Raw genomic sequence first — 17,968 nt, 5'->3', positions numbered from 1 at the left:
GGATACAGAAGATGTTAGATACTGTCAGGTTCAGATCAGAAAGATGACAAGGTGGTTTAAACTTACTGATTGGCTCAACAGCAAAGGCTGAATCAGATGGAGCACTAAATGGACCAGTTCCTGCACTGTTGCTGGCGGCAACCCTGAATTCATATTCTGTGCCTTCAAACAAACGAGTTGCCTGGAGAGCAGATAATTATATTTTCAAAATGATTGTGTGAATAATTATTATTGATTTTATCAGACAATCAATTAAAACATTTGAAGTTTAAATTGGTTCATGCTTTTGTTGTTTTTTTCTCTTACCTGATACTCCCATCCCTTTGTGCCCCTCTTAGTGATAGGCAGTTTATTTACTTTAGCCCAATAGCCAGTGCCCTTCTCTCTCTTCTCCAGCCAGTAGCCAGTAATCATAGAGCCACCAGTTTCTCTTGGGGGCTCCCATGTCAGAGTCATGGTTGTCTTCGTGTACTCTGCAATGGTTGGTTTCTCTGGAGGGCCAGGCAGGCCGAATGGATCAGTGATCTGAACTTCCTCGGTGGTGCATGGGTTAGAAATGCCGTAACGGTTCTCTGCTTTGACTCTGAACATGTAATTCTTGCCTGTCTCAAGGTTCCAAACCTTTTGGAATAGTAAAGAAAGAAAAATAAGTCAGATTAAATGGAAAGGCTCTTATGTTCAGTATCATAAAGGAGATGGATGACATGAGAGCGTACCCAGTATTTCTTCTCAATGATGGTGTTGTTGACCACCTCCCACTGGGGCTCAGGTGGTGGTTCCTGTCCCTCTTCCACCTCAGGCACGTCCGTCACAATCTCCTTCTTCTCAATTATGTAGTTGGTTAGTTCACTGCCACCATTGTCGAGTGGAGGGTCCCATTGGAGGAAGCAGGCCTCAGCCTTAATGTTGGGCACAGTTATGTTCCTGGGTGGCAGAGGACGGTCTGGCCAAGAAGAAAGTTGTATACATATATTATGTCAATTGTTGTTGAGTTTACATATGCAATGAAAGAAAACGTAAAAAGAAAATAGTAGTGGTAATGCATAAAAAATTCAGATGTGTCTCACTCACCGAGCACCATAACGTAGATTGTGTGATGCGCTGATCCCATGTTATTGGAGGCAGTCACAACGTAGGTGCCTTGGTCTCTCCTGTTAGCTGACGGGATGGACAGAGTGGTCTTGCAGTTCAGTCTGCCAGTCACTTCTGTCTCTATCTTCACTTCCTCAGTGGGCGGGTCGATCAACACATCATCCTTGGTCCATTCAATCTTGGGGATGGGCAGACCCAGGACATCAGCAGGCATCTCAATGGGCTCACCCTTCCTCACTGTGATGCTGTCGGCCTTGAAAACCTTCAGCATGTGGACCTCAGGAGAAACTGGTAAAACCAACAGTTAATTTTGATCAGACAATTGCCATAATCTTCCAAAAACACTACAACTGCACAACCTCACCTTCATCATCCTGGATGATCACAGTCATGGGGATGGAAGGCTCGCTCTCTCCAATAAGGTTGGTACACTTGATCCTGAACTCATACATCCAGTCCTCCTCCAGCCCCGTCACAGTCATAGTCATGTCAGGGCAGATCTCTGTGTTACAGGGCTCATAGTTCTGCTGGTCCTGCCTCTTCTTCTCAACAAAGTATCCAATCACTGGGCTACCACCATCGTTACGAGGTGGCTTCCAAGTCAGTGTGACCGATTCCTTGGTCCTTTCAGTGTAGTGGAACTTCTCTGGGTATGAAGGTGGACCTAAAGCAGAGACAACAACAACATAGTTAGGTATGCTTTCATTGGCATTAAGATAGCCTAAAGCTCAAAGTAAACTCATCACCTTGTGGATCTATGGCCTTGATGGGTCCCAGCTCGACAGGCACACCCAAACCGAATTTGTTCTTGGCAGTTACGCGGAAGTAGTAATCCTGTCCCTCCACGATCCCCACACACTCGCATTTTGAGGACGGAGTTTCAACAGGCTGTCTCCACGTGTGCATCTTAGCATCTCTGCGCTCCACAAGGAAGCCTGTCAAGTCACTCCCACCATCGTCGTCTGGGTCATCCCAGTTCAGGAAAATCATCTTACGGGTAACCACCACAGGCTTCAAATCTGTGACTGGTCCAGGAACATCTGTGGAGGACAACATTTCTCACATTCAAGATTTGTGGTGAGAAGAAAATGATGAATGCCACAAATATATGTTAATATAGACTTACCCTGGACTTCCACTCTAGTCCATGCGCTCTTGATGGCGCTGGGGTTACAGGCAGAGATCTGATATTTGCCGCAGTCCTGCCTCTGGATGTTCTTGATGCTGATGATGCTGGCGTTGCCTTCAGTGAGGACCTCCACACGATCCTTTTCCAGTTTGCCGTCATCTTTGGTCCAGCTGATGGATGGATAGGGTTTACCTGTGACAATAGCTGGGAGAAGAAGGTGCTCTCCAGCGCGGATGAAAACTCCTGCTTTCAAAGCCAGGCCCAAGTCAATCACTGGGACCTCTGCAAAAAAGACACACGAAAAAGGAAATAGTATGGCACCAAAAGAAGAGACATGATGATTTTAAACATTTTCAGACCTGCTGGATTCCTGACAATCACAGACTCAGTGAATCCTGGAGTTCCCTCTCCAGCGGCGTTACAAGCCATGACTCGAACCACGTATTTAGCTCCTTCACGAACCCCATAGACAGTGAAAGTTCGGCCCTTCCAGAAGCGCTCTGTGGCTCTGGACCAATCCTTTGTGCCAAGAATAGCCTGTGGGACCGCAGAATGCATCGATGTTATACAAGTCAGAGTTTTACAACAAAAATCTTGAAGCATGGATGAACTAACCTTATCCACATGGTATCCCAGAATTTCGCCTCCACCATTGTCAGCAGGCGGGTCCCACTCGACGTCAATGGAGTGGTCAGTGGTCTCAACCACGCGAGGGGTTGGAGGACCAGGAGGAACTGCAGTAAAGCAAGTATGTGTTAGATTTTTGTTAGTTATTGTAACATTTTTTTAGCTACCAGTACTTACGAATTGGAGCCTGAGCTGTTTGAGGCTCAGAGGGAGGACTGTACTTTCCGGGACCGGCCTGGTTTTCAGCGGCAACACGGAAAATGTAAGTGGAACCCTCCATAAGACCCGTAACGGTCAGTTCGGTATCAGGGCAAAGGTTCCTAAAACAAACATTTTATGTCAAACCAAAAACATATACTTTCTGGACTTTCCTCCAATTTGAACAGATTTCTTACTTGTTGACACGAGCCCAATGAGAGCTGTTGATCTCACGTCTGTCGACCCAATAGCCAATAATGGGATTGCCATTGTCGTTGGGTGCATTCCATGTGACCAACATGCTGTTGGCAGTAAAATCGTCAATTTGTGGCTTCTCAGGAGGCTCAGGAGGATCTGAGGATAAATAAATGAGAAACAATATAAGTCCCGACACTTTATAATAAATACACATTAGGAACAGTGTTGTTTTTGCCAAAATAACAATATAATTTCGTTCACGCACCTTTTTTCAATGATGATAACATAACGATGACAATCTAAAAATAGCTATTTGGGGACTAAAACATGGCGAGACGAAAATGGGAGAAAGTGGTTCATCGGACCGTTCTGAACCAGAGCTTGTACACGGAGCATGAGAATACACCCACTATATGTGACTACATTCTCCCTCTCTCTCCCTCCCTGCTACTATCAGCGAACGTCCTCCATGGAGGGCGTCTGACAGCGATGTCACAGGGACTTAAGCTTTTCTTAGGACAGTTTTAAATACCGTAGTGTATAAACGCAGAAAGCATGTTGATGTACGAATGTGCGGACGGCGCTGTTGGTAAAAAAAAAATCTTGAAGCGATGATCAGAGGACGAAGAGAGCGGGTGCTTTTGGGAAAAGTCGTGTTCACAATGACACTTCTGCCCGTGTCTATTGTGTTGTAATCTGGTGTCAAAATCTAATAAAGCCAAGAGATTATTATTATTTATCCCTATTTCCAATACTCATCAAAATTAATTATTACTTTCTATAATGAAACTGACTAAAATGTGACAAAAACTAAAAGTATTTTCATTCAAAAGACTACAACAAAAACAGCATTGACTAAGAGCAGTTGAAACACCTTTCTAAAGCATTATTTGCAAAGCCTTCCTGATTATTTCACCTAAATAGAAGTCAAGGATGGTTAAAATTAAAAAGGAAAAGGGTTTGGGATAGTTGTCTAGTTGAGTCTAAACATACTCATGGCCTATTTTTGAGCTTATAACTGGAATGCTTTTGTGTTTGCGTATAGGAATGCTTTGCAAACTTTTATAAATGTCGAATCAAACCAAAGCTTTACATATGCATTTGAAACAAAGTCGAGAAGTAATTTGTGGCAGTAGTGTGGAAAAAGTACCAAATGGATTCTTGGCGATCAGTGGTTTGGAGACGCACGCCGGCCCGGCTCCAAACTTGTTCTCAGCCACAACTCTGAAGATGTACTCCTTCTTCTCGATGAGCTTGGGCACCAGGTAGCGGCAGCCTCTGAGCGTGGAGGTGACAGTGCTCCAGCCGAACTCGATCTTAGAGTTGTCCTTCTTCTCCAGAGTGTAGTTGAGGATCTCGCTGCCGCCATCGTCCAGAGGGGCATCCCACTTGCAGATAACAGAGCTCTTCCTCACCTCCTCGAATCTGAAGTTCACAGGAGGCCCAGGAGTGTCTGTAGTAGAATGAAAGTGTTATTTTTAGATTTTAGCTTGGCTGCCTTTAGCTGTACAACAAAAACAAGGCTATTTTTTGTTACTTCGTCTAGAGCTTGACATAAATGTATTTGCTCATTGTCTACAATATGGCTACTCCTTTTCAAATGTGTTGCCTATAGTAATCTTAGTCGTATCTCACCGAGGACATTGACTTCACACGTTGCCGAGGCGATACCATGGTCATTCTCCACCTTTATCATGAAGACCCCAAAGTCGGCTCTGACGGAGTCTTTGATGACAAGAGAGGAGATGCCCCTCTTGCTGTTGTTGATATCAGAGCGCTCGTGTATCGTGGGGTAGTCGGGCATCTCCTCTTCTGGCTCCTCCTCCTTCTTCTCCTCCTTCTTCTTCTCCTCTCCCTCCTTGGCTTCCTCCTTCACTTCCTCTTTCTTCTCCTCTCCTTCCTTCACTTCTCCTTCTTTTTTCTCCTCTTTTTTCTCCTCTTTTTTCTCCTCTCCTTCCTTCTTCTCCTCCACCTTCTTCTCCTCTTTCTTCTCCTCCTTCTTCTTCTTCAGCGGCTTCTCGGGGCGCTTGCGGAGAGGCTCGGGCCGGATGACCTGGTTGTTGAAGTACCAGGTGATCTGGGGGTACGGGGCGCCAGAGATGTTGGCGTCCAGGCAGATCTCGCAGCCGCGCTTCACGTTCAGGCCGGACTGGAGGCTGCCGCTCAGGAAGACCTTCGGCGGATCTGCAGCAAGGAGAGGATGTTGATTAAAAGAAGACATTGGATACGTAGGAAAAAGTAACGTTTAAAATGAATTTGTAATATTAACTAGTCCAAATCCAAAGGGAAATGTTCTTACCAATTGCGTCTGAGATCTTGACGTAGGGCGAGTTGCGTGAGGGCTCGCTGACTCCGGCCGCGTTTTCCGCCTTGACTCTGAAGGTGTAGTTCTTGCCCTCGGTGAGTTTCCTGACCGTGTAGGACAGGACGGGCACCAGGAAGTCGTTGCACCTCTCCCACTTGTCTTCACCCTTGAGTTGCTTCTCCAGGATGTAGCCCATGATCTTGGCGCCTCCATCGTACATGGGAGGCTTCCAGGTCAGGGTTATGGTGCTGGAGGTCGGGTTGTGGGTCTCGACATCGACTGGTGGGTCTGGGGCATCTGCGGAGACAATGAAATTAATTAGAATTAGATGAGTAGAAACAAATAATATTCAACTGTTGTCTGGGACCGTAGAGAAATCTGATACTGCATCAAAATGCGTTGTGAATTATTTCCTTACGTTTCTGGTCTTCAGCAATAACTGGGTTCCTGAGCTCAACGAACTCTCCACCTCCAATCTTGTTAACAGCCTGGACTCTGAAGTAATACTCTCCGTTGGGGATGAGGTCCTTAACGTTCCAGCTGACTTTTTTCTCGCCAGACATCATGTTCACATAGGTTCTTCTGCCAGCCTCACGTCTCTGCAAAAGAAAATACTGTTAAACTTTGCATCTGGAACCTATTTTGCTATTGTCATGTTTAATTCACTGACCTGGAGGACATAGTGAAGGACAGGGCTGCCACCATCATAATCTGGTGGATCCCAAGTCACCTTACAGGAGCTCTTAGTGATCTCAGAAGCCTCAATCACCTTACAGGGACCAGGGAGACCTTAAGAAAGATCAACAAGGATTAATGTAAACAAGCTTTTAAAACAAGTGAAAACACTCTGTTAGATTCACTTACCAATGACTTTGACATTGATGGTTGCACTGGCAGCTCCCAGCTTGTTCTCCAGCGTCACTTTGTACACTCCAGCGTCAGCGTGAACACTGCTGTCAATTTCCAGGTGGCAAGCAACGTATTCTTTTCTGCAAGACAAATATGCTGTTTAGCTTGTATTTCCTGGAATTATACAATAAATACCTTAGGGAATAATAGCTCACCTGAAGCCGAGGCGCTCATCAGCCTTCAGCTCCTTGCCATCTTTGTGCCATGTGACTCTGGGAGAAGGAACAGCCTTGAAGGGAACTGGGATGTGCAGCTTCTCAGTCTCCACAACAACCAGATCCAAAGTCTGGAACTCCAGAGTTGGGTTACCTACAAAACAGAAAAATATGTTTTATAACATTACAAAACACAAACACAAATATAAAAGTGAAAGAGTTCTTTACAGTCAGATTCTTTGGCAAAGACGTTCTCAGAGATGTCCGATGGTTCGCTGACCCCAACGGAATTGATGGCCCTGACTCTCAGAATGTACTCCTTTTCAGGGATGATTCCCTCCTCCACACGGTACTTCAGCTCTTTGACTGCGCGAGAGTTCACTCTCATCCACTTCTCAGTTCCGGCCTCGCACATCTCAATGTGGTATCCGCTGACGGGGCTGCCGCCGTCCTGCTGCGGGGGTTTCCAGGCGATGGACAGGAAGTCACGGCTCGCTCCGGTCACATGCAGCTCAATGGGAGGAGATGGTGCACCTGTGGGAAAGGGACGTAACTTTAAAACGATGACGACCAACTTAGATTAAAAGTTTTCTCCCCATAAATGAAGTGCTACTCACCTGTGGGGTCCTCAATAGTCAGGATCTCGGTGGGCTCACTGGGATGTCCCACCCCGGCCTCATTCTCAGCGCGAACCTGGAACTGCACCTCTGTGCCCTCAATGACATCCGTCACTCTGTATTTACAATCTGGGCCAGAGGTCTTTCCACATTTGGTCCAGCGAGTTCCCAGTTTTTCCTTTTTCTCGATGGCGTACCTGAAAAAAAATATATATAAATTTGGTATCTTTAAATATACGTTCGAGTGTTGTTTGTGCACGTTGTTTGATCTAATCCAGGATCATGGTCAGGATTAGCCAGCGGGAGAATTAGGCTACTGTGCATGTTTTGGGTTAATGGGGAAACCAGATTGTCTGCGTGGGCTTCCTCCAGTCAAAGGAGAATATTGAACCTCCACACACACTTTCCGGGTATTGAACATGGAGCCTACTTGCTGTTAGGAGAGGGCGCTAACCACTACATTACCTCAGAATGGGTCTGCCTCCATCATTCTTTGGCTCCTCCCACATCAGATCCACATAGCGCTTGGTGATAGCGTTCACAGTGAGACCGTATGGCGGTCCAGGAGTAGCTATGAAATAAAAACATAAACATTATCCCCTCTGCCTTGATGTTGCACGTATTTTATTATCTTGATTGAGACTTACTGAAAGTGTCTTTGGCGAGCACGGAGTCGCCCAGCTCACAGAATGGTCCCACCCCCACTGCGTTCTCAGCGGCGACCCGGAACACGTACAGGGAGCCCTCGTTCAGCGGGCTCACGGTCGTTTTGAGTTCTTTGACTGTAGTGTCCACGGCCTGCCAGCCCTTGCGCCTTACGTCCCTCTTCTCCACCACGTAGTTGGTGACGCGAGAGCCTCCGTCGCGCTCAGGGGCAGTCCACTTCAGGTCGGCACTGTTGCGGCTGATGCTGACCACATCCAGCCAGCGCGGAGCAGAGGGAGGGTCTGAGGGGTAGAAGGAAGGAAATCATTTCATGTCATATTCTATATCAATACTATCTCCTGTTGCTTTCGCTTTTCTTACTCAGTCTCTCCTTGCACAGGACAGGGTCACTTGGCTCGCTGGGCTCACTCTCGCCGGCCACGTTAACGGCCCGCACTCTAAATGAATACTCCTGCTTCTCCATGAGCCCCTTGAGGAAGTACTCCAGCAGGTTGATGTCCTCGGCCACTCGGATCCAGTCAGTGGTGCCGCTCTTCAGCATCTCAATGACGTAGCCGTCGATCTTGGCACCACCGTCATGCTCCGGCTTGGTCCACATCAGGAAGCAGGAGGTCTTCGCCACGTCCTTCACTGTGGGCTTGCCAGGTGCCCATGGAGGATCTGAAGGTGAGAAGTACAGTGTTGACCAATTCAGAGGTTGATCTATATATATATTCTTTCTATATTTTTGATTCACAGCTTTAGGATAAGATAAGTTATGACTAAAATCCAACCAAAGCAGCTTGTGGTCTAAGCAAAAATCTAATTACCAATTGGATCCTTGACAAGGATTTGGTCGGTCTCCTTGCTTGGTTTTCCAGTTCCGGCGAGATTCTCAGCCAGGACTCTGAACTTGTACTTCTTTCTGGTGGGCAGGCCTTTCACTCTGCGATGATATAGAAAATATTCAGATCGAATTCGCGAAGTGTAGACACAAATAGCCGATAGCAAACAAATTCCACTGACCTGTAGTTGGTGTCCTTGATTGGCAGCTTGTTGCATCTGATCCACTTGTCATGGTCTGGTTCATATCTCTCCACCCAGTAACCAGTGATGGGGCTGCCTCCATCCTCATCAGGCTCGTACCACGTCAGGGTCACGGAGTCCTTGGCAATGTCTGAAGGCTCCAGTTTGTAAGGAGCGCCAGGAGTGTCTGTGGGGGGAAAAAAAATATATATATATATAAATAAATACATATTGCCTGTCAAGTCCCAGCTTAAGTTGTGTACACTGTTCTCACCAAATGGATATCTGGCAGTGATGGATGGGTGCTCGGCTGGCACGCCAACTCCAAACTGGTTCTCAGCGAAGACTCTGAAGATGTAGTCCTTGAACTTGACAAGTCCGACTGCTTTGTACGTGGTTTGCTTCACGGTGGAGGAGAGGCGGTGCCAGATTTCACTGTCTGCGGCACGGCGTTCCACGATGTAGTTGGTCACGCGGGAGCCGCCGTCGTCTCTGGGCGGGTTCCAGGCCAAGAAGCAGGACTCGTTTGTGATCTCCGAGATGTCAAAGGCGGCAGGAGGACCAGGTTTGTCTGTGCAAAAACATGGACACACGTTATAGTATGGTTATGCACAGTTAAACTCGTTGGCAACTGATAGTTTTCTTCAAAGGTTTCCTGCCGTTAAGATTTGTATCCACATTACACTGCTTCTCATCTCATTCTTATCTTAAAGCAGAACTAAGTAACTCATGCCCCTGGAGGCCATAAGCATCACTGCAGGTGTCATAGCATCTTGTGAGAGAGGGATATTGTACATCCAATTACACAATGGAGATATTTAGATATTCATACTTTTTTCAGTCAAACTTGGCTGAAAATACTGTTTAAGTGGTGCAAGTGTGGTTTTCTAGTCAGAGACACCAGGGGGAGATGAAAGATCCCCAAATCATGCCATTAACACTTGTATTACCCCCAGTGTGACTACGAAAAGGTTTATTAAGATAAACAAGTTACTTGGTTCTTCTTTAAGAAGTGCTTGTCACTTACCGAGAATGTTGACGTCAACGGTAGCTGTGGCACGTCCACTGCTGTTGGTGGCCTCGATAATGTAGGTAGAAGTGTCGTCTCTCTGGGTTTTGGCGATGGTGACGGTGGACTGTCCGGATTTGGTGTCGATGCTCACTCTGTCGTCAGGTTTAAGCACCAGGTCGGCCTTTGTCCACTTCACACGGGGCTCTGGTTTGCCGGTCACCTCAGCCGGGAGCTCGATCTTACTGCCTGCCTTAGCGGTCAGTCCGGCCAGCAGCTTGGCATCCAGCTGGATCTCAGGAGGTTCTGTGGAGAGAAATCAAACAGGGGGGATAGTACCATGATTTGGCTAAAGTCATATTTTATTTCAATTCATAGTAATATTCATAAACCAGCTTAGATTCATGTTCTCTATCAATGATGGCAAAACCTTTTGTCATTTAAGGTGAAATACTAAAGTAGGTGCCTTTAGGAGGTTTTACTTATGACTAGTCCGCTTCAATCAATCTGGGAACTGTAAGGTCAGTCTCATCATAATGTTTATACTTGAGATTAGGATGTTAAATGATTATATTGAAACAATATATAACATAAGATAAGATAAGATAGTGCTATCAATTATATAGTAAATAGAGATATCTTACATACAATAAATAAAAAAGCTTTATGGGGCAAAAAGTATAAACAATAAAAAAAATATTAGAGCAGAGCCAATGTCAGCAGTGCAAATTCTTTCAGTCCTAGTGCAGGTGGTTGATAATATGTGATATTTGGTGGTAATATGGGCATTTTGTGCGGTATTTACTCCCAAAACCATACTTTGAACAATCCTGATCAATCAATTGATTACTTTTTTGTGAATATTTCAGGTGAGTTTAAAGATAATGTACAATTATTTACATAAAAATTATTGTTGAAAAGTAAGAGTTTGGCTGTAGCAATAGGTTTGTGTAAGCTCTCAGTCGTAACAGAGTTTCCTATTGTTGACGCAGGAGAACCAACTAGGTAAACCCCTCCCTGCCAGATTGGCATAGATCAAGGCTGCTGCTAAAAGCAGGTAAGATGAGAAAGGCGCAATGTAAAGTAAAAATAAATAAATAAATTTCAAGTCATTATCCAAGTCAAGTTCAGCTGCTAGTTAACAGTTATGTGGGTTGGATTGAACTTACCCTTGGGATCGACAGCCTGGATCTCGTCAGTGGCCTTGCAGGGTCGGCTGGCGCCCAGTCTGTTGAGTGCACGGACTCTGTAGGCGTACCACTGGCCCTCGGTGAGGCCGGTCACCTGGCACTTCAGCTCCGGGACCATGTCTCCGCAGGGCTCCCACTTGTCGGTTCCTCTCTGGCATCGCTCCACGTTGTAACCTCGGATACCGGTGCCACCATCGTATCTGGGGGGCTCCCAGGTCAGGAAGATGCCACTGGCCGACTTGTCTCTCCACCTGAGGTTCTCTGGTGGGTCTGGCACGGCTGCGGAGGAGGAAAAATACGCTTGTTAGCGGCTTTGACAAGAAATTGCTATTTAGTTTGATGACAGTGTTTATTATGTTTAGTCAAGGTTATATTTTGCCAACTAAAATCTTTTATAATCAGCAAGTTTTGTTACTACTACTACTACTATTAATAATAACATTATTACCAAGGAAAAACTAAGTATGTTCCACGAAGCTAAGGGTTATGACCAGTCCCTGTTTTCATGTAATTCCATTAATTCCAATTATTTTAATTGGTCAATTGCTGTTTATATCCTATAATAACATAATGTATAATGAGTGTAATTAAATTTTGTTGTGCCCTGAGACTTACTGGCAGGGGAGGAGACGTTGACAGGCTCGTCGATGTAAGCGGGCTCTCCTGGGCCGCACTTGTTGCAGGCTGTCACTCTAAACAGATATTCCTTTCCTTCGACCACATCAGTTACGGTGAACTCCAGATCCTGGATTCCTGTCGACACCTTTGGGGGCATCAAGCAAGGACACGTTTAACACCCAACAACATTAAGCATTACTGTAGGGCAAACTTTATGAACGTCTCTCACCTTGACCCAGGTCTTGCGGGACATGTCGCGTTTCTCCACCTGGTATCCTGTCAGTGGGCTGCCTCCGTCATGCTCAGGGGCCTCCCAGCTCAGGTGCACATGCTGACGGGTCACCTCCAGGACCTTGAAGTCCTTTGGAGCGCTGGGAGCAGCTAGAAAATAACATTTGAAGTGTGAAGTCTGTAAAAACATCAATCTGGGCAGAGAACAAGAAAATGTATTTGTTTTCTCAATCAACAAACAAATATACACTACCGGACCAAAATAAGGTCACACGCTCTAATAAATGGTTGGGTGGCCTTTAGCTTTGATTAAGTAAATAAGTAAGTTCTTTATTTGTCATTGTACAACCGTACAACGAAATTGAGTTCAGGTGTCACTGTACACATTTGCTATGACATTAATTCAATAGCCTTCTGCAATGTCAAAATATCCAATGTTGCATTATTTTTCACCAACATTGTGTATTAACGATGCAAGAGTGTGAGCACTGTGCAAGATTCTCAATAGGGTTACGATGTCGACTCTGTGGTGTCCAATCCATGTGTGAAAATGATGTCTATAGTCACAGAAACGTTCTAAGTCTATAGTGAGATAAGAATTCATAGATTTGAAACTACTTTAGAACGAGCCAAATGTTTGTCGTCAAACAGGTAAGTCTACACTAATAAAAACAATATAAAATCAAATTAATAATCTCAAGTCAATGTCACCAATTTCTACACACTGTATGATTTTTTTTTCACTTACCAATAACATTGACCTCAACTTCTCCAGAGACGGACGCACTGTCGTTTTCCAGAGTCAGACTGTAGACGCCTTTGTCGGGGCGGACGCTTGGGGTCACGACCAGTTCCACAAAGGTGGACCTGGTCGTCGTGGTGACGCGCTCATCCTCGGGAGTCATCAGCTTCTCCCCGAAGGTCCACTTGGCAACGGGGGTGGGGTATCCAGTGATGGGCACTCTGATTGTCAACGGCTGGGGAACGATCACCTCCAGGCCGTTTCTGAAAGCGCTAAGGTCAAAGGTTGGGGCGACTGCGGAAAGAAAGACACAAAAGTGTTAACAATGCCATGACCAAACAAAAAAGGAGTATCAAGAATAAACCTACAGTGTGGATCGTCGGCCAGCAGAGGTCCAACAGCGTTGGATGGGTCAGAAACTCCAGCAGCATTTTCAGCCATGACTCTGTAGTTGTACTTGGTTCCATATTTCAGACCAGACACCTTCAAAACAAGAACAAAATGTAATATATTTTTTTTTAAATTGTTGTTGAAAGTGAGTGAAAGTCATAGTGTAAAAGGAATGAAAGAACCACACTGGTCTGATAAGACGAAAGGGCAAAACATAGTGAGTGAAAGTCAGCCTTATGATCAGTGCTTGAATCTACCAAAATGTGTGGGAAATGATTCTATTGTGGTATTACACACTGAAACAGCCAAGCCTATTTTTGCTTGGGTAGACAGTTGTTACCGTAGGTTAACCTCTTAACCCCCACCTTAACTGACTGCAGGCCAGTGTAACACCTCATTTGAAAGCTAAGACCTACAAAACTCATCTAAATGGAGCTTTTTCCTCAGCGTTGTTGCCACATTGTCCTAACTTTTTTTTACAATTGTTTCCATCTCTTTTTTGACACATTTCCATTGTTTATTTTCTTCTTCTTTTTTCTTTGCTCTTTTGTGGCTTTTTTGTCCCCTTTTTGTTGGTCTTATTTGGTTTTTTGTTGCATTTTCGTCACACATTTTTGTCACTTTTTCATCGCTTTTTTGTCGCAATTTTGTCACTCTTTTGTTGCATTTTCATCCACGTTTTCGTTGCTTTTTTCACAAAGCTTTTAGATTTGGGTAAAGTCAAACTGGAGAAAGGTGGGGGTTAAGATGTTAAAGATGGGTCCAATTAAATAGAAGCTAGTTTTCAATACAAATCATGTGTGTGCATTTTGTCTTTTAATCTTTTTGGTCCCACATAGTAACTTGGGTAACAAGGATAAGTTTGATGCCCGTTTTCCATATCACACAAGAAAATACTAACCATGATGTGTGTCCTGCTTCAGTGTAATTAATTAATAACTACAATGACCTTGTTATTAAACATGTAGGTACCATGCTATCACCATGCCACTATAGACTATATTTTCTAATCATAACACATTTGGGTTTCCGTATGTACCTTGTAGTATAGGTCGGGGCAGAGGCGGGCGTTGCAGCGCAGCCATTTGTTGGTGCCATCCTCGCAGCGCTCGATGATGTACCCCGTGATCATGCTGCCGCCGGTCCTCAGCGGAGTCTCCCAGGTCAGCTGTACGGAGTTCTTGTTCTGGTCGTGTGGGGTCAGGTTCTGAGGTGGGCTGGGGCGCTCTGCAAGATGGACACTCGCAGATTAGATGAAGATCTGTAGTTTTTGGTGACATTCAAGGCCTTTGTTTTCACACAGGTCATTGATAAACTTTGAAAACTTTAAGTATTAATTTTTACCAGGGATTTCCTGCCAAGATACAGAATCTCTTTTCGAGGGGAGTCCTGGCCCCTAAGGTGGCTCTATTGTACATGATTAACAGATACATGGGGATAGTACAAGCAAATGCTGCTGTGGCTGCTGCTCATGCAGCTTACGACTGAGTAGGTAAAGTGACTAAACAAATGACCAACTATATCACTTTGAGAAGCCTGACAGGCTCGTAATGCAAAATATTAAATACAAACCGGTCATATAATTTGTAGAAATACTGTCCAAAATACAAATCCATACATTTTGAGGCTCATATTTCATGGTAGTGACAAGTATCCAGCTGTATTTATCTACTACACCGCAAAATTAGCAAAGTAATGAGAGACAATTTACCTGCCTCCAACTGAAAGGAGACCAGTGGGCTTTGGTGAGGTCCCAGAGTAAGGACTAAATACAGTGAATCCTCATTTACCTTCTACTGTATGCTTGCCAATTATTGAACTTACGATCTGAAAACTTCCACCTTGAGAGCTATTTCTAAATCCAAATAAAAATGTGTCTTTTTTGACTCTTTAATGTAATTGTTACCTGATATGTTTATATTTTCTTTTTGTTTTTTACGGTATCCCTGAAATATTAGTTGTACGTGTGCATGAAAGGTGCTCAATAAACAAAGTTGAGATCAGTAGAGAAACAAACACAACTATAGAATATTTCGATGTCCCAGCAAACCCAACAGTATAAAACATATCATACCGATGGGGTCCATGATCGTGACAGGCAGAGAGGCAGCGCTGGGCTTCCCGACACCAGCCTTGTTTTCAGCCTTGACTCTGAAGATGTATTCCTTGTTTTCAATGACGTCATTGATGATGGCGCTGAGCTCGTCAGCTTTGGTCAGCTGGACTGGGGACCATTTGACTGAGGTCCTGTCTCTCAGCTCAATGATGTATGATGTGATAGGAGATCCACCGTCGGACACTGGGGGCTCCCAACCCACAGTGCAGCCAAACTTACTCACATTTCCAACAATGACGTTCAGAGGGGCCTCAGGAACATCTAAAAAAGGAAAAAAGCACTCTCAAAGTATTTCATTGACAGCTCCAGTTCATAAAGTAAAATTCCCCATATTTTTCTATAGACTAAAAACTAACACTGAGGGGGTCATTTGCTACAGTTTAAGGGCCCCAAATCTAAGAGATTTCTGCATGAGAAAAAAGAATGATTAAGTGACTCTTGCTTCTTCACTCCCCTTTTCTCCACTTTTAAACATGAGCATAAAATCATAAAAACCATTTTGCTGTGTTTTCAAGTATTTAGTATTTACTTTCATATAATTGTGCTAGCACTGCTGAAGTTACTACATAGCCGGTTAGCCTCCATAGTGCCATAATATTCAAATGTTTCAAAAATGAATAGAAATGTGACTTCCGGAACCGGAGCGAGTTTTGTGGTGAGAATGTTGAGCTCCCTAAATTCATCTTTATAATTCCACGTATTCAATCCTTACCAAACTTATTCTTTGGTTGCACGGGTTTGTCGGTCTCGACGAGTGGCCCGCTGCCAACGCGGTTCTTGGCGCAGACTCTGAACAGGTACATGGAGTCCTTCTGGAGGCCGGTCACCGTGTACTCGGGGCTCTCGGCATGGTCCGTGGCCAGGGTCCAGGTCTTGCGCTTGATGTCGCGCCTCTCCACGATGTAGGAGGTGACTTTGCTTCCGCCGTCGCTTTCGGGCTCCTCCCAGGCCAGGCTGACCTCGCCATCGGCCGTGTCCATCACCTGCAGGTTCTTAACTGGTCCGGGGACATCTGAGTGGAGGGGACGGGGGGACAACAGTTATGAAATTATACCAAGAAGGATTTATCCAAAGGGCTAAAGACAATTCATCAGAATTTAATTGAAATCACAATCTCAACTTTGTTCAATCTCAATAATTGTCATGTGACTTTACAATCATCAGGTTTAAAGGGACTATACAGAGTTTAAAAATGTTCTAATTATGTATTTTCCTCCCCCTACATGTTCCAGCCATGTCCTAATGTGTAGAATGAGCCCAGACCTGTTCACCACAACTGCCTCTAAAATCCTGCACTGTCACTCAAAAACGTGTTACTTCGGGTCCGAAGTGCCGCCTTGCACAAGCTTAATATAGAAGGTGCAGTTACACGTACGACCTGAGGTGGCAGTAGTGAGTATAAAATGGCAAACTTGCATCTAGCCCCTTTAAAGCCAATTATTTGGCAGAGACAGCACCGAGTTTTGGAGATCGAACAATATAAGAAAACAAAAATAATGCAATACATATTATTGCCATATTGTCCTGCTCTACTTTTCAATAACTTTTTGTTTTTTAATTCTGTTCTTCAACGCTTTAAAGGGACTATACAGAGTTTAAAAATGTTAAATTAAGTATTTTCCTCCCCCTACATGTTCCAACAATGTCCTAATGTGTAGAATGAGCCCAGACTTGTTCACCACAACTGCCTCTAAAATCCTGCACCTGTCACTAAAACTGTGTTACTTCAGGTCCGAAGTGCCGTCATGCACAAGCTTAACATAGAAGGTGCAGTTACACGTATGACCTGAGGTGGCAGTAGTGAGTATAAAATGGCAAACTTGCGTCTAGCCCCTTAATACTGACAAAATGATTAATTCATTGTTCAAATCATATATTAGGATAGTTAACAGTTCAAATTCTGTCTCATTCATTAAATTATTGCATTCTACATGGATGTTTCTTACATATGGCAACAAAGAAGAGGTCATTGATTGCATTTTATGAGGACATGTACTTTTAAAAAGAATTCCTTCAGAAAAAATATAAATATTTGACCACTTTATGTCAGTTATAAATAAACAAATAAAAAATTCTCACACACCATTCCAAATATGGAATAAAGAGCGTAGTTCAAGACCTTTGACAAAAAATATTGGAGATCTTTTCTTTTTGTGCATCCTGCTTCAAGGCTTCATAAGACAAGCATTCATTGTGTCTAAATCGTTTCCAAATTCTGATCATTGTTAACGCGTCTCCTCACCAATGACATCCAGGTTGATGAAGGCCTCGCCCTCGCCGTGCTTGTTCTTGATGGTGATCTTGTAGCGGCCCTGGTCGGACTTCTTGGGGTCCTTGAGGCGGTACTCGGTGCGGTCCGCGGCCGTGAAGATGTAGTCCTTGGCCAGGCTTAGGTTGTTGTAGAGCCAGTCGGTCTCAGCCTTCGGGTAGGCGCTGTACGGCACCGCCATGACGATGGGCTTGCCGGCGTCGGTCACGTAGCTCTGGTCTGTGGTCTTAATTTTAGGCGCAGCTGCGACACAATTTGGGAATCATCAGTACAAAACACTGACTCTACAACAAGACAAGTTCTTTTCCTTTGTAATTAAAGGTCCTGTACTTGATATTTTTCAAATAGAAAATTTGTTTTGTCCTTATGTATTTTGTAAAATCCGACATGTGTGCGGCACATTGAATTAGCTTGTAATTTTGTCAAGCATGAGCTAGCCGCTATTTGTTGTTGTTTACATTACCATGACATTTACTGTCCCATAAAATGTCTAAATCAGGTA

The 17,968-nt window shown here is 44.5% G+C and overlaps 1 protein-coding gene across 1 annotated transcript in view; it reads right to left on the bottom strand.

Annotated features, from left to right (window-relative positions):
- The window catches only part of ttn.2 (titin, tandem duplicate 2), a 197,167-nt gene that overhangs the window by 66,928 nt on the left and 112,271 nt on the right, over positions 1 to 17,968 (bottom strand). Inside the window, exons 116-151 of the mRNA XM_079562796.1 lie at positions 17,440 to 17,709; positions 15,910 to 16,209; positions 15,156 to 15,458; positions 14,121 to 14,308; positions 13,060 to 13,174; positions 12,698 to 12,985; positions 11,948 to 12,099; positions 11,716 to 11,863; positions 11,080 to 11,379; positions 9,929 to 10,216; positions 9,176 to 9,472; positions 8,902 to 9,088; positions 8,706 to 8,821; positions 8,257 to 8,556; positions 7,878 to 8,177; positions 7,696 to 7,801; positions 7,231 to 7,427; positions 6,842 to 7,147; positions 6,614 to 6,767; positions 6,414 to 6,538; positions 6,220 to 6,338; positions 5,968 to 6,148; positions 5,544 to 5,846; positions 4,880 to 5,428; positions 4,395 to 4,697; positions 3,244 to 3,400; positions 3,026 to 3,168; positions 2,837 to 2,955; positions 2,581 to 2,758; positions 2,219 to 2,503; positions 1,839 to 2,132; positions 1,457 to 1,756; positions 1,072 to 1,380; positions 717 to 943; positions 307 to 621; positions 67 to 181 (exon numbers count right to left, since the gene is read on the bottom strand). Coding sequence (XP_079418922.1) covers positions 67 to 181; positions 307 to 621; positions 717 to 943; positions 1,072 to 1,380; positions 1,457 to 1,756; positions 1,839 to 2,132; positions 2,219 to 2,503; positions 2,581 to 2,758; positions 2,837 to 2,955; positions 3,026 to 3,168; positions 3,244 to 3,400; positions 4,395 to 4,697; positions 4,880 to 5,428; positions 5,544 to 5,846; positions 5,968 to 6,148; positions 6,220 to 6,338; positions 6,414 to 6,538; positions 6,614 to 6,767; positions 6,842 to 7,147; positions 7,231 to 7,427; positions 7,696 to 7,801; positions 7,878 to 8,177; positions 8,257 to 8,556; positions 8,706 to 8,821; positions 8,902 to 9,088; positions 9,176 to 9,472; positions 9,929 to 10,216; positions 11,080 to 11,379; positions 11,716 to 11,863; positions 11,948 to 12,099; positions 12,698 to 12,985; positions 13,060 to 13,174; positions 14,121 to 14,308; positions 15,156 to 15,458; positions 15,910 to 16,209; positions 17,440 to 17,709 — 8,337 coding nt within the window. The remainder of the gene's footprint in view (positions 1 to 66; positions 182 to 306; positions 622 to 716; positions 944 to 1,071; positions 1,381 to 1,456; positions 1,757 to 1,838; positions 2,133 to 2,218; positions 2,504 to 2,580; positions 2,759 to 2,836; positions 2,956 to 3,025; positions 3,169 to 3,243; positions 3,401 to 4,394; positions 4,698 to 4,879; positions 5,429 to 5,543; positions 5,847 to 5,967; positions 6,149 to 6,219; positions 6,339 to 6,413; positions 6,539 to 6,613; positions 6,768 to 6,841; positions 7,148 to 7,230; positions 7,428 to 7,695; positions 7,802 to 7,877; positions 8,178 to 8,256; positions 8,557 to 8,705; positions 8,822 to 8,901; positions 9,089 to 9,175; positions 9,473 to 9,928; positions 10,217 to 11,079; positions 11,380 to 11,715; positions 11,864 to 11,947; positions 12,100 to 12,697; positions 12,986 to 13,059; positions 13,175 to 14,120; positions 14,309 to 15,155; positions 15,459 to 15,909; positions 16,210 to 17,439; positions 17,710 to 17,968) is intronic.

This window comes from Gobius niger (genome assembly GCF_951799975.1).
Source record: "Gobius niger genome assembly, chromosome: 9".
NCBI classification, from domain to species: Eukaryota; Metazoa; Chordata; class Actinopteri; order Gobiiformes; family Gobiidae; genus Gobius; species Gobius niger.
This window is presented reverse-complemented; position numbering and strand designations above follow the sequence as displayed.